Source organism: Catharus ustulatus, chromosome 11, assembly GCF_009819885.2.
Source record: "Catharus ustulatus isolate bCatUst1 chromosome 11, bCatUst1.pri.v2, whole genome shotgun sequence".
Classification (NCBI taxonomy): Eukaryota; Metazoa; Chordata; class Aves; order Passeriformes; family Turdidae; genus Catharus; species Catharus ustulatus.
Window position 1 is genome coordinate 12,401,934 of NC_046231.1, and position 13,870 is coordinate 12,415,803.

Below are 13,870 nucleotides of genomic sequence, written 5' to 3' on the forward strand. Positions count from 1 at the left end.
ATGCTCTAATGGGAGCATTGATGACTATGAAACAAATAAACAACTAAAATCATTCTCAGTTGATTAAAATAAAGTATTTTAGCTTTTTTTTTTTTCTAATGCAGCCAGTACCAGCGCTGCCCCTCACAGAACTGCTAACATTATTGCTCAGCAGCTGCTGCTTATCCATCCCTTTGGGTGAGAACTGTTGCTCTGCTCTTCTCCCTGGTGAGCAGTAATGCATGGGGACAAAGCTGGCCAGGAGTTGTTTTTTGAAGGGCTCAGGACACAGACAGCATTTGTTCTCTCTGCCACAGGCTCAGCGTGGAGCTGGGAAAGCAGGTATGACAGCCACACATCCAGGAGTGTGGGAGGGAAGCAGAAGAGGAGGAGCATGAGGAAGTCGAGCTGCTGCTGCTGCTCTGCCGCTGCTCCAGGCTCCCAGGGCAGCCTCATCCTCTGCTCCTCTGGCACAGACTTTTCCTCTGCCACACCTGCACCAACTGCCAAAGCTGTGAGTGACACAAATTCCTCCTCTTATTGCCACTCCCTGGAATAATCTGCACCAGAGACAGAGAGAACTCAGAAGAATCGTCTGAACAAAATCACTGCTCAAAGGAAAGGCACGGCGTTGGAAGAGGCAAAAGTTCATCTCTGGCCACCCCAAACAAACCCAGCAGTACCTGTCAGCAGCCAGGGCTGCAGTGACTGCTCCCTGCCTGGCTCCATGGAGGAGCAGCAAAACAACTTTGTGCTTTCCCTTGGAGCCAACACCAGCAAGTGCAGCCTTGAGACCAGCCCCAGAGAGGCCCCAGCATGCTGGGCAGGAGCAACCAGGGGTGGCCCAGAGGTGGTGATTGTACCAGTGCTTTTTGGGCTGATTTTTCTCCTGGGAATGGTGGGAAACACGTTAGTGTTGGTTGTTTTGGGGCGCCTCCGGCCCGGGGGACGCCCGTCGCGCAGTGCCACCAACATCTTCATCCTGAACTTAAGCATTGCTGACTTCTCCTTTCTGCTCTTCTGCGTTCCCTTCCAGGCCACCATCTACTCCCTGCCAGAGTGGATCTTCGGTGCCTTCTTTTGCAAGTGGGTTCACTACTTGGCCATGGCAACAATGCTGGTCAGCATCTTCACTCTGGTGGCCATGTCTGTGGACAGGTACATCGCTGTGGTCCACGCCCGACGCTCGCCCTGCATCCGCAGCAAGCGCAACGCTGCCCTGGGCGTGGCTGGCATCTGGCTGCTGTCCCTGCTCATCGCCATCCCTGTGGCCCAGCACCAGGCCCTCATGAGTGGCCATCAGCAGGCACCCAACAGCTCTTTCTGCTGGGAGCACTGGGCAGACGGCTCCACGGCCAAGCAGATGTACAAGATCACCATCCTGCTGGTGGGATACCTCCTGCCCCTGCTGCTCATCACCTGCTGCTACGCCAAGGTGGGTGCCAGGGGTGGGAATAATGGTTAAATGGAGGGGAACATCCCAGACTCTTGGTGGCTGATCCAACCCTTTCTATATCCTCTCCTGGTACAGAATACTTTTTTGAGGCAGGGTGGGGGGAAGGAAAACAGAGAATGAAATTACACCAGCTCACAAAAACAATTGCAACTACCAAGATGATGCCCAGCCAGACACCCCAAACCCCCTAAAGACTCTTGCTGTTTTTCATATTTCTCATTTTGTTCTTTCTAAATAACAAATGTTTGCTACTGGCAAGAGAAAAAAACCTGTGGAGGGATAAACATTTCCAGGTTATTGCTGTGCTGTAATTAGTTTCAAAAGCTAGACCTAGATGTTGTTAACTGAGAACTGCCTTCAGTGCTCCAACACTCCTTATGACCCTCCCTCGGGAGGGTGACCTGCTCCTACCACTGTATCTGTTTGTGCTGCCTTCAGGAGCAGCAGGACAGCCCCACCAGGGTACAGCCTCCTCTATGCCCATGTGCATCATCAGCCTAGGGAGTAAATGAAGACAAGCTGAGCCTCAATATAAAATTAAAAGTCCATGTGAAAACTCCTGTGGATTTCAGCACAGTGCCAGCTGAACTCTAAATATATGCTGAACTACTGGAAGCTTAGCAGGTTTAATGCTCTTTCCAAACCTTGTTTCTTGAAAGAGAAAGGGAGAGCTTAGAATTAAAAGTCTGAAAGCATGAAATCCATCTTTGAATCATGTTAAAACAATTACTTTAAATTTTTGGTGCTTGTATGAGGAGTTCAAGTATTAATGCACAAATTTCAATTTCCCATTCAATATATTGCGCCTTTTTTTCCCCCAAGGTTTTATACCATCTCCATACCAAGGTAAAGAACATCTCCAAGAAGTCAGAGAGATCAAAGAAGAAGGTAAATATCTTTGCTTTAATCTGTACATTGACTATAATACAATAGATATGTCAGATTTATGAAGTAATCAGCCTGGTCTGTGCTGATTTCTGTTAAATTAGAGCCATTGCTGTTTCTGTCAGTCCCTTTTGCCTATGAATCCTAACCAGATTTAACTGTAGGCTATATGTAGTTTCTACTGGTTCATTACACTCACTAGCATACACTCAGTTTTGTTTGCAATATACTTATGAGGATCAATTCATAATTGGTCTTGCACCTACACTGTCTGTAAGGATAGAACTCAGCTGGTATTTGCAATATTATCTCATAACACAGTAACTGTCAAAGTTATTATACACCACAAACAATATTTACTGTACAGGTGTTACTTTCCCCTCAGAGTGTTTTGAACATGTTCTCTGTCTTCATCTGACTTCAGGTAGGTTCTGATAAACATTCTTTTAACCACCTTTTCTACGGCAACACATAATGCAGCAATGAGCTGCTGTGTATTGCCTGCTGCAGGAGCACCACCAGACCTAGATGGAGCAGACTGTGTTGAAGAACACCATGTCTTTTTTTGCCTGTTGACTTTTCGGTGAATGCTGATGCTGCTGCAGATAAACTTGTCAAAACCAAGAGTATAATTTCTGGATCAATAGTGCAGACCACAAACAGAAAGCAGAATCAGAGTTTTGTGTGTTTAACAGTTACTATGAGAAAAGGCAACTAAGATGTGTTGACAATTTTGATAATGTAGAATGCAGCAAAGAAAGTGCTAAGAAGCATTGCCATTCTACATAGAATAATTTCATAATTTCACAGGTTTGAAAAGTTGTTTTAAGTCTCAAAATCACCAACAAATCCCTAAACTGGTTGGTTTACATTTCCCTCCAGAATTCCCTTACTTATATATTAATGGCACACTACCTATTTTGTTGTTGATTTTCAAGAAAAAGCTACCAACAGTTGAAAATTACTACTGTCCTGCAAAGAAGTGAAGAATTTAATTTATTACATTTTTAATGTATTCTCTTGCATTGTTTTCAGATTTACTCTGTAGAGTTGGATGAAAAGCTAGCTCTACAGTTTCTTCAACCTTGAGTTTTGTTATTAGATATTGCCAAGAGGATCAACTTTAAAAAACACCTTTGATTTTACCTGTTCAAACAAGTTAGTGGTGCAGCACTTCTTCCTCCCTCCTCTTAACTATTTCACTGGCCATAATTATGAAATACTCAATAGTGATTCTTGTTCCATATGGCACAGTTAGGCCTAGTTAAAGAGGTGATCCTTTCAGACAGAGGAAAAATTAAATACCTTCCTCTATACATGCACATCATCCTTCACAATATGTCTTCTTCCAGCCCTGTCTGTGTAGAAATTGTCCATCTAGCCTTCCTGCATGCCAAATATCTTTAGTGTACTTACTTAAAGGTTTTGTTGCAAACACTACTCAACATTTCTTAGGGAGACTACCTTGGGTTGGTTGAACACACACTCAGTTCCTGCATGTGCTTTCAAGGCATGCTTGAAACACAAGAAGGAGAGTCAGTCTTTAAAGCACATCTTAAGCACACTTCATTTTAGAGCCTAATAGGAAACTCATGGATGGCTGTCAGTTGTGTTAATCTGGCTTCCTTAATGTGTGTATTTAGTTGGTCCAGTTGTGAAAGTAGCTGTGTTTGGGTTTAATTCACAAGCTTCATCAGGGATTAAGTGGTGAACAGCTTTTGTGTTTTAACTGGAAGATGTTTGACAAATTAAACTTGATCCACGTTTGGAAGGCTAATTTATTATATAGGGAACATTGAGTTTGTTCTGAAATATGTGTGACTTCAGTGGCTAAACCCTGATTGCCTTGAGCTATGACAGAAAGTGTAGCACAACAGGCAAGTGATAAAATTGTCTGAGTCACATCTGTTAATTCACAGTGTGCATCTTCACCAAACTGATATCGATAGCAAGGTGTCATATTCATAAAAAAGAGGATAGTCTGAAAGTATGACCATGCAGTTCCTGCTTCATCCCTATAATTTCAACAAAACAGGGCATTTGAGCTACTGTCCTCCTTCTACCCCCAAGAGAATGGGGTTTGGGTTTGCTCTTTTTGGGTTTTCCCCTTTGGGTTTGGTTTGGGTTTTTTCTGTTTGGTTTGTGGGTTTGTTTTGTTTTTAAACAGTTAAATAGCAAATTTTGCAAACAGATTTTTGCTCAAATCTCCCAATGCTCATCAGGCCTCCACACATGAGTAAAGGTCTCAAAAGAATCAAATTGCAGACTCAGAGTCCTTGTTGAACAAGATTTTCCAGTGAAACAGTTGCCAACACCACCACTGCAAACAATTTGCTCTGTCACTCACCATTTCAGAAGCTATAAGACCTCTCTCAGGACTGAACACTTCAAGATAAAACATAGTTTAGAAAGAAAGCAAATGCCATAGAGCTCAGGGAATGGTCTTGCCATAAGCAGCATTCCTCATGCTGACTGGAAACACATTGCTGTTATTCTCCATTGTAGGCTGCTTTTCAAAAAATAGCATTACCAGGTAAGATTTGGTTTTAAATGTCAAGACTTCTTTTTGAATCTTTATCTTTCATTGACCTTGCTGGACCAGTGCCTCCACCCCCAGATCCTATAGCACTGATAGCAGGCAGAAGAGACATCATTCTTACTCACAGAGTTTGAGCCACAGAACACAGAAATGCAGTGAGAAGCATTACTGGGACAAATCCAAGCTAAAGCCACCTGGAAGGTCATAGAGGAGCTGGTATTTTATCTGCTATCAGTACATCCTGGAAATCTGGAAAGAGCATGTGAACCTCAATAAGACAAACATTTACAGAACAAGTAGGACACTGCTGGACCCAGGCCTAATGTGGTTTCTAAAGAAATGGTGATGGCACAGCCAAACAAACAGCCCCAGTGTTGTGCAAGTACAGGCATGACCTTCCTAGGTGCATTGCTGTAGCAAGGAAAGCAAAATAATCCTGGATTTAACTGGCTCTAAGTATGTGAAGCATATTACTGGAGCCCAGGTACTTGGTACTGTAGCTCAACTTCCCCCTTTAAAGATCATACTGCATCAGTAATTTGTATCTATGCCTTTAAAGTGAAAAAAAAAATTAATTTTTTTTTTTTTAAATGAATAAATCAAACCCATGGAAACAGGAAGCAAAGTATAATGAACTAGAATATTAGGAATTAATTTTTCCAAGAAGTCTCTTGCTTGATTCTCTCCTCCCTTCTGCCTTTTTGTGACACAGCATGGTTCCAGTGCCTGCTCCCTCCAGCTGGGCTCCCTTCCCTCCCTGGTGGGTGCTGCCTGCTCCCAGCAGAGCAGGACCTGCTGCCCAGAGCCCTGCAGAGCCGCACGAGCAGACAAGCCTGTGATAGCTCTGTCTGTTATCACAGTATGGAAACAAAACCCAATTAAAAATTAAAACAGTGGTAGAGTTTTGGTTATCCACACAGTTAAGAGAAGCTCTGACACATACACCTACAGAGTGTCATTGCCACCCCATTTCCCCTCAAGGGGTTTTGTCAAAAAGTTCCCACTGCTATATGAAGTGGGAATATATAAATACATAAAGTCTAAATAAAAGTCTCTAATACCAGATTTCATTTCACCAGGATCTGAAGACCCAGTTGTTGTCTCCCAGACCACATTGCCACAAGATTTAGCTGGGGTTTCAGTGTGGATTTTATTCCCTGCACAATGTTTGCAAAGTCACTTTTCCCTTCTCTTCCATTACTGGTGATCTTTCTGCTGTCTGTCATTGTCCCATTTGCCACAACATTGTACTCAAAGTCTGTTATTTGAAGATATGTAGGGGTAAGAGGGCCCTGTTTTTTAGGACGAGCTACTTATGGGCAATATTTAGACCCACTACTGTAAAGTCAGTTACAACCAGATTTTGTTTGAATGGGTCCAGTTTATGAATAATCCACAGAGCTCTGACAGCTGTCACTCTCTCCAAGTCAGTGTTCAAACACTCGATGAAAAGAACAAGTTTGAGTTTAGCAGAATCCTACAAATGACATACAGGCACACATCAGAAAAAAAAAAAAAGAAAAGAAAAAAAACCCAAAAAGTTTTGCACTTCAGTTGTGATCTGTAAGCCTTTAAGTTAAAGGATGGTTATGTTCAAGCTACAGCAACCTTTTCAATTTATGCACACATGAAACTTTGCAAAAATTTCCCTTCCATAAAGTTTGCTGCATCCTAACTTCACATTCCATTATTAAAAGAATTTGGCCCTTAATTCAGATTCCCACTTTGAAATTTTTATATAATTTTGCCATCTACATGCCAAATGTTGGGCATTCCCAATTTAAAGGGTGTTTCCATTTACATGTATCACCTGTGCATTAGAGCAAGGAAGATGCTTAGAACTTTTTGCATGTCTAGGCTGAAATTCTTCATGATGTACTAAGACTGTGCCTGCAGAAGGGACACATGACTGGCTGTTTCCCCACTTAATGCCATCCTAGCTGTACAACTTTGCCAGCCTTGAAAACCAGATGATGTGATGCTTCCTTTGAAGTTTTGGATAATCGTTTTTTGAGGCCAGCAGCAAGACCACACGCTAAAAAATTCCGTGCACCCCTCTATGACAATTAAATATATTCCAGTTCTGTTACCTCTTTTCTGGACTATGCAGAGTACTGCAAGTCTGTAATTTGGCTCCAAACAAAGTCAACCATTCCCTGTCTGACAGTGTTGCAAAATGTTTCATAACAGCCCAACCCCAGGAACTCTGATTGTACATCTGCCTTAAATAAGATGATTTAATGAGGGAAATTAATGCAAACTAAGGTCTAGCATGGCTCTGTGGTGTTTTACTGGCCTCTGGAGCACACCAGGGCTCCTCAGTGTTTACTCAGCTCTGTCTTGCGCATCTTTAAAGAACAAATAACAAGCCTTGCAAACTGAACAATCTGAAACGCTTTTTCAAGCTCAAGAATGGATCTGGGGAGGTGAATTTTGCAGCTCTTTTGCAAGCTCCTTGAAAGGATAGTAGGAGTTGTGGGACCTTGAGGTCAGAAGCTTCAATTAACCAACCAAGTGAGCCATTGAAAGAAAACAAATTCTTTGTTATAACATATTTCTGTTGGTTAGCTGCAATAGAGAGGTGAGCCGTGCTTACCTGGCAGGTTGGCAAACCAGCTGTTCATTGCTTCCAAAGCTAAGTAAACACAAAGACACACAGGTTTATTTGGGACACTCCCTGGAGTGCTGCACTTTGAAGGTCATACAAGAGCCTGAGGTACAAGACGCAGAATTCCTCCAAGGTAGATGGGTATTCCTAAAAATCTTGGCCAAGAGAGGCAGATAAAAACTGCACTGTGACTGCTTCTCTGTACACTAAACTAATTGTTTGGCTATTGTCCAGGCAAATTGAAGGTTTTCATATAGATGATGAACATGATGTTCAAGGCCTTGGCATTTGAACAACAGAAAATACAGCAAAGGAACATGGAAGATCCTGGGATCCATTGAGCAGAAGAATATAATTCAGAAGTGAAATCCTGCATGTTGTTTGGTTAAGAGGAGCCCAGGGCAACAGGAATTAAGAGCATCATTACCAATTAGGGCATAATAGAAATATCACAATGCTCAAACACATTTATGAATAGAAAGTGAATAAGTTTCAAGGGCATCAATAGAGGAGATTTAGTGGCATAATCCCAGGATGAGAGATGTGCAGATGAGCAGCTGGAACAGTGCAATCAAGCTGCTGGGAAATGAAGAGTCCCTCTTAGCACATAAAGTGAGTAATTAAAATGATTACTTCATTCCCTCCTCTTCTTCATAACATCCAACTGCCACCTCTGGCTCTGAGAAAAAAGAACAATGAGAAAGAATACTTTCAGAGTGGTTTTAAGATCACTGAAGAGTAGAATTAGACTCAAGTGTAATAAAAAAAAAAGAACAGAGGGCAATGAGAAGTGCTTCAATAGTAATTAAAATATGTGGGTGCTCTGAAGAAGAGGCAGCTGCTATCCAACCTTTAAGTTACTTAAGAATAGTTATGCCATTTTCTAAACATTTTGCATTCTTCACTAAGATATGGAGTGTTTCTGGAGATCAGATTGTGCTCGGGACCTTTCTGTCCCTTCTGTTAAGAACTTGACTTGCAAAAAGGAAAAGAATGTTTGCAAATCCGTCAGGGGGAGTCAGATTTGCCACCAAAGCAAAGAAGAGCATGGCACCAGGAGTGAGGGAACAGGCAGATTCACTGCACACGTTGGCTCCCAGATGGACTCTGAGCAAAGGGATGATCTCAGCTGGGTATCCCTGAATCTAAAGCCACAAAAATTGCCTTCCTCAGAGGCTGGTAAGTTCTCCAGCAGCACAGTGGTATATTGCACTAAGCCACATGTGTTCTTTTAGATGCCTGTAGTATCTATAAACAAAAGCTTAAGGCAACGTGGGTCGTTACATTTTTTCCAAGTGTTCACTACAGTAAATTACAATATATAATGATGTCTGTTACACTGTAGTTTCCCATAATGAAGTCTGGGGCAGTAAAAATGTGCACCAATTGTCTCTCATACTTTAAGGAAAAAAATATACAAGTTAGAGATAAGCATAACAGGAGAAAAGATTTATTGGTTAATCACATAATCAGACATCCTCCTACAAAGCAGTAATAAAGGAAGAGTCAAATGTAATTTGCTGATAAGACAGTGTGGAAGAACAGGTACAGGCTTCTTCATGCTTCTTCATTTAGAATTATGGAAGAAAAAAGGAAGAAAAATAATCTCACCATATTCAGGAAACAGCAGTGGTCTCACTAATGAAGCACATTTTGTCTGCAAGCCAGTACTGTTTAATAAAAACCTAATTGAATGTTCTTTCCCATTTCTGCGTGGCTGAGGTACACAGTAGAAATGGATGGTCTGATCAGCTCTAAAAATGATGTGCAGCTGGGCTGTCTCCAACTGGGACTAAATTAGGAAAGTCTACCCCTCTAGACTGTTCAGTCCACTCTATATTTTAATCTCAGGAATGTTTATTAATCTAACATTCAGGTAGTTCTTCCTAAAATTTGTAAGTCCATGGAATACTTGAAGCATTTGACTCATAAGAGGGCAATCTCAATGTTGTCCTTGACAAGATGCCTGACACATTCAAGCAACTTCATTAGAAGCTTATCAAGAATAACAGCTGTGAACACAATTAAATGCTAAAGACTTCATCATCCTCCTGAATGAGGTATCTCCCCCAAAAAATGTTTTTTAAACACATTTTCTAATGCTTTTTGAAGGATGGAGAAAGGCTGAAAGCAAGAAATAGCTTGTTCAGGGACAGGGGAAAAAATAATCACAGGGCAAAACAAAGAAGGGCTGGAAAGCATAAATGAGAGGCAGATGGCCTACAAAAATAGTGAAAGAATCAGCAAGTAAATTCAACACAATCTGCACATGACAGAAATAAGGGGATGGGAGGGAGGAATAACAGAAATGTATTTAATTATCTGACAAACAAAAATATCTCCTTGTCTTTGTTTGTCACCAAGCTATTGTTTCACTGTACAGCTTAAACACACTTAATTTGCCTGTACAATAAATAGACTGTAAGTTATTTCCTGGAGCTGCTTGAAAGACTTCTAGGAATAGTAAGACTTAAGTGGCCAGTAGTGGCCACTGTACATGTCTATTATGGACCAACAAAAATTTCAAAGTTGAAACAGAAGGTTTGCATTAAGTGGGGACAGCTTGATCAACAGTAATGCTGTAACTGTGCAAACTGTCACTGCCCATGGAAGAAGCTCAAACAGCACACAAACTGTTTGGATCAGTCCTCCACAGCTGGTCACAGCCCACAGTAACAGCAGTTTAAGCTACAGCAAAGTTACCACATTAAAAGCCAAACAGTGTTTTGTTTCAGTTTACTCAGTCTTAACTACCTGTTCCCTGAATTGAAAAAACAGACACAAGTTCCATTTTCAAAACCTGTTTCTTGAATCATGAATTATGTACATTAGTTCTCTAGTATTCTCTGTGTTTTCCACCTGCAAAATCCCAAAAAAGCTGGACCCCAGAAACAACTCTGTGCTATTTCACAGCAACTGCAAACCCATTGTGAATACACAGACCCATGTTAAATTGAGTTTGGTATTTCGCAATAAAAGGGGGAAAAAAAGCTAGGTGTATAAGCCTTATTCAAAAGAATATTTCAGTGCTTGCATCCCCCTAATTTAAGCAGATGGATGCTCTGAAAGGTTGCCTGGGTAACAAGCCTAAGCTACTTAACATTGCTGGAGGGTAGAGAAGTAGCACCATTATTTGTGGTGAAAGCTAATGATGGGACCTATTTATTAATCATTTCTTTGGTACCCACAGTGCATGAGTTGGACCCCACAAGACCACTAGGTCTGTGTCCTTCAGTCTTACCAACTTCTAATCATTCCAGTATTTTTAAGGACATCATCTGGCTCCCAGCAGGGCTGGTTTGAGGATGCTTGGCAGGGTAGTTTGTTCACTTTTAAGACAGCATCTTTGTTAGCTCAGTGTCAGCATTCTAGTAGGTGAAACAAGGAAGAACCTGGAGCATGCCAGGTACACAATGAACTTACAGGTTCTTGCCTTTCAAAGTTAATAGAAACTGATTTGAGAGACCTATTTGACATAAATCCCTTTTTTTCTTGTATTGTCATCATGACCAAACATCTTCCTTAGAGACGTTAATGGCTTTAACTAAATGCAGCCATGATAACCACTGACTAAATGAATTTCTGTTCACTAGAGAATTATCCATTTCTAGGAAAATGATTTTACACTGTTCACTCGAAATCATGCAAGGGAATTATTGAGAAAATGGACCTAGACTAGGAAGGCTGTAAATCTTGAGCTGAAATGAAACCTAAATTTTAATTTTTCTCCAGTGCTTTTCTGCTACTTGTACAATTCTCTTTAGGGGAAGGATATCATCTGCATGTTTGCAACTTGTTACATTTATTAAAATGACAAAATAGAAATGAGAAACACTAAATACCAAAGTTAAAAAGGAAACATTATGCAGAGAAACTGGTGGGGCAGGAGGAGGGAATTCACCAGCTGTGCATTTGCTACAGAACCCCAAAACTGAGGGATTAAATAAACAAAAATTGCTCACCTTGCATTACCATTTGTATTTTTGAAAATTCATGAAGTTGTATGGAATTAGCCCTACAAACACATCAGGCAAGGATCTTAGGGCCCCAAGTCAGTAATCTTTGAACCTTGCTAGGCATTCACTGAATGTTCTAGAAATAGAATGTGGGAGAAAAGCAACACTACCAGCTTTCTTAAGTTGAAAAGTGCAGTCCTGCTCCCACTTCTGTAAGTCCTCAGGGTCTTACAGAAAAATGTTGAAGTGAATTACAGCTTAATTTCAGTTACTGTCACTGTTAACCTTCATTTTGTATGGAGATCTCAAAGAACAGTTTTCAGGAAAATTTTACCTCAGGTCAAGCTTTGGACTTACAAGTGACAGACTGTGCCAGAGGCTGGCCAGCTAACTGGGGAGCAAGCACTGCAGGGTAACACATAACCCAGGCAGCACAGGCTGGGGTCCCACAGGCACAGGAGCCTCCCTCAGGTCATCACCCAGCTAGGAATATGCCTAACCAATGAGCACTGTGTATTTTTAAAAAAAGTCCTCTATGCATTGGTTGTCTGGGTTTCTCCTGTAAAAGAGAAGATACTGGAAAAGCCTTTCTCCTCAGGCCAGCCTTTGTTACTCCTCTCAGGGGTGTGCTAACTTGCAAGATGTTTTCCCCTGCAGTTACTTTCAATAGCCTTAATGTTCCTCACCCTCCAGATGTTAGGGAATATTATTTCCACTCTTTCTTGTAACACAGCTAGCATTGTTGCAGCCTTTGAACTGTTGAAGTTTTACAGGCACTATCTCAATTGTCTATAGTTATTTGCTTGAGCCAAAACTAGTAAACCCAAGTTTACCAAGGATTTTAGCATCCTTTTCCATATAGTCAGAATTTGCCCACCTGGCAGTTGTCAGTGCTGCCTGTGTTATGCTGCCTTCACTACTGATGGAGACGAGCAAACTCACTCATTCCCCAGACTCTCTTGATGATTTCAGACATTTCTCCTCTTTTCCAGACGGCGCAGACAGTGCTTCTCGTGGTTGCTGTGTTCCTGCTCTCCTGGCTGCCACACCACATCATCACCATGTGGGCAGAGTTCGGGCACTTTCCCCTGAACAACATCTCCTTCACCTTCCGCATCATCTCTCACTGCCTGGCCTACGGGAACTCTTGCATCAACCCCATCCTTTACGCTTTCCTCTCGGAGAATTTCCGCAAGGCCTGCCGCCAAGTCTTCACCTGCAAGCTCTTCCTGCAGCCGGTTTCTGCTGAGAAACTGGCCAGAGTGCGCATGGAGAACTTCTCTACCACGCACTCCACCACAAACATGTAAGATGGGTCACAGAAACGTGCTTCAGGAGGAAAAGAGGGCTCTGTCTGGGGACAACATGCATCCAAGTACATTCCAGGCAGCGGTGGAGTCTGCAGGCGTGGACTTTGCCAGGTTGCTGGGGTGGTAGGAGACACATTTCCCTCTTGCTATGATGGATGATATGCAGCAGAGCCTGTCCTAGGGTACCTTGCTAGTCACTGGGTTATGTGCAACAAAGGCATCTGAATGCTCATAAAACAGAGCCCAAATGGAGTGGTAGTTGTGACCATAGGATTTAGAATAAGATTTACACAGAAGGTAGAATGTATGCACAGACAAGACAGCAGTAATTATGTCTGTAGACAGCCATCAAGAAAAGAACAATGAGTGATGTGACATTCAGAGAGCAGTTTGGGAGAAGTCAAACTAAAGTCTTTGGATGCCTTTGTTTCTTCAACAAATTTAACCACATGTGAGCTGCACACACATTTAGCTCACTAGCAGTGGTAGGGTCTCTAAATCTCCTTGCAGGCTTAGCTGCAGCATTTACCTATTGGGCAATTACACTTTTCACATGATGTGTCAGTGGCGTGGCTGTCTGCATTTGGTGGCTCTGTATCAGCTTATACATCCCAGGGTCTGAGTGTCTGTGTGCTCCTGTGTGCAATTACTGCTGTTAATCACTGGCTCCAGCAACTGTCTCTTGATGAGCAACAATAGGGAGGTGGCATTTCTCAATATATGCTTAAAAAACTGTGATTTTGTTTGAAAGTACTGTCTACAAAAGGTTTTGTTGGTAAATACAGTGTTCTCTTGAGTATATCTAACCAAGGCTTTTTATTAGACACTTTGGTATATAAATGCCTGAAATTTGTGGTGAGGGTTTTTTGGGGTTTTTTGTTTGTTTGGGTTTTTTTGACAAACTGTTGTGATCAACAGTGGTCTAGCAACAAACAAATAAGAGCATTTGTACTTGTAACTATATAAAATGCATATTACTTCAGAAGCAGGAAGCAAATGGCTGATTTTCATCATTTCACTGTGTTGTCTAATTTAGTATTTCTGTGTGCTGCAATCCAGACTGAGCTGGATTTCATAGACTGCAAAAATGTGAAGTTAAACAGAAGTTAAAAGTTACAGAAGTTAAACTACAAATTA

General features: G+C 41.7%; 1 protein-coding gene across 4 annotated transcripts; it reads left to right on the plus strand.

Moving 5' to 3' along the window:
- The first annotated feature begins 252 nt into the window (after window positions 1-252).
- LOC117001406 (galanin receptor type 1-like) lies at window positions 253-13,666 on the plus strand. Of its 4 annotated transcripts, none has more exons than XM_033069724.1 (4): window positions 253-493; window positions 1,016-1,414; window positions 2,258-2,323; window positions 12,416-13,666. In XM_033069724.1, the coding sequence occupies exons 1-4, from the start codon at window positions 374-376 to the stop codon at window positions 12,731-12,733; spliced, it is 903 nt and encodes a 300-aa protein (XP_032925615.1). In that variant the 5' UTR covers window positions 253-373; the 3' UTR covers window positions 12,734-13,666. The 4 variants fall into 4 exon arrangements, with proteins under 4 accessions (XP_032925615.1, XP_032925614.1, XP_032925613.1 ...); XM_033069723.1 differs by having other exon boundaries at window positions 405-829; window positions 12,416-13,663; XM_033069725.2 differs by lacking the exon at window positions 253-493 and adding an exon at window positions 710-888 and having other exon boundaries at window positions 12,416-13,665.
- Window positions 13,667-13,870: the final 204 nt, after the last annotated feature.

What these genes read in the sequence shown, in the direction of transcription:
- LOC117001406 (XM_033069722.2), top strand. Translation starts at nt 707, where the DNA reads ATGGAGGAGCAGCAAAACAACTTTGTGCTTTCCCTTGGAGCCAACACC. An exon ending in TCACCTGCTGCTACGCCAAG is followed by an intron (nt 1,415 to 2,257) that starts GTGGGTGCCAGG and finishes TTTTCCCCCAAG; the next exon opens with GTTTTATACCATCTCCATAC. An exon ending in CAGAGAGATCAAAGAAGAAG is followed by an intron (nt 2,324 to 12,415) that starts GTAAATATCTTT and finishes CCTCTTTTCCAG; the next exon opens with ACGGCGCAGACAGTGCTTCT.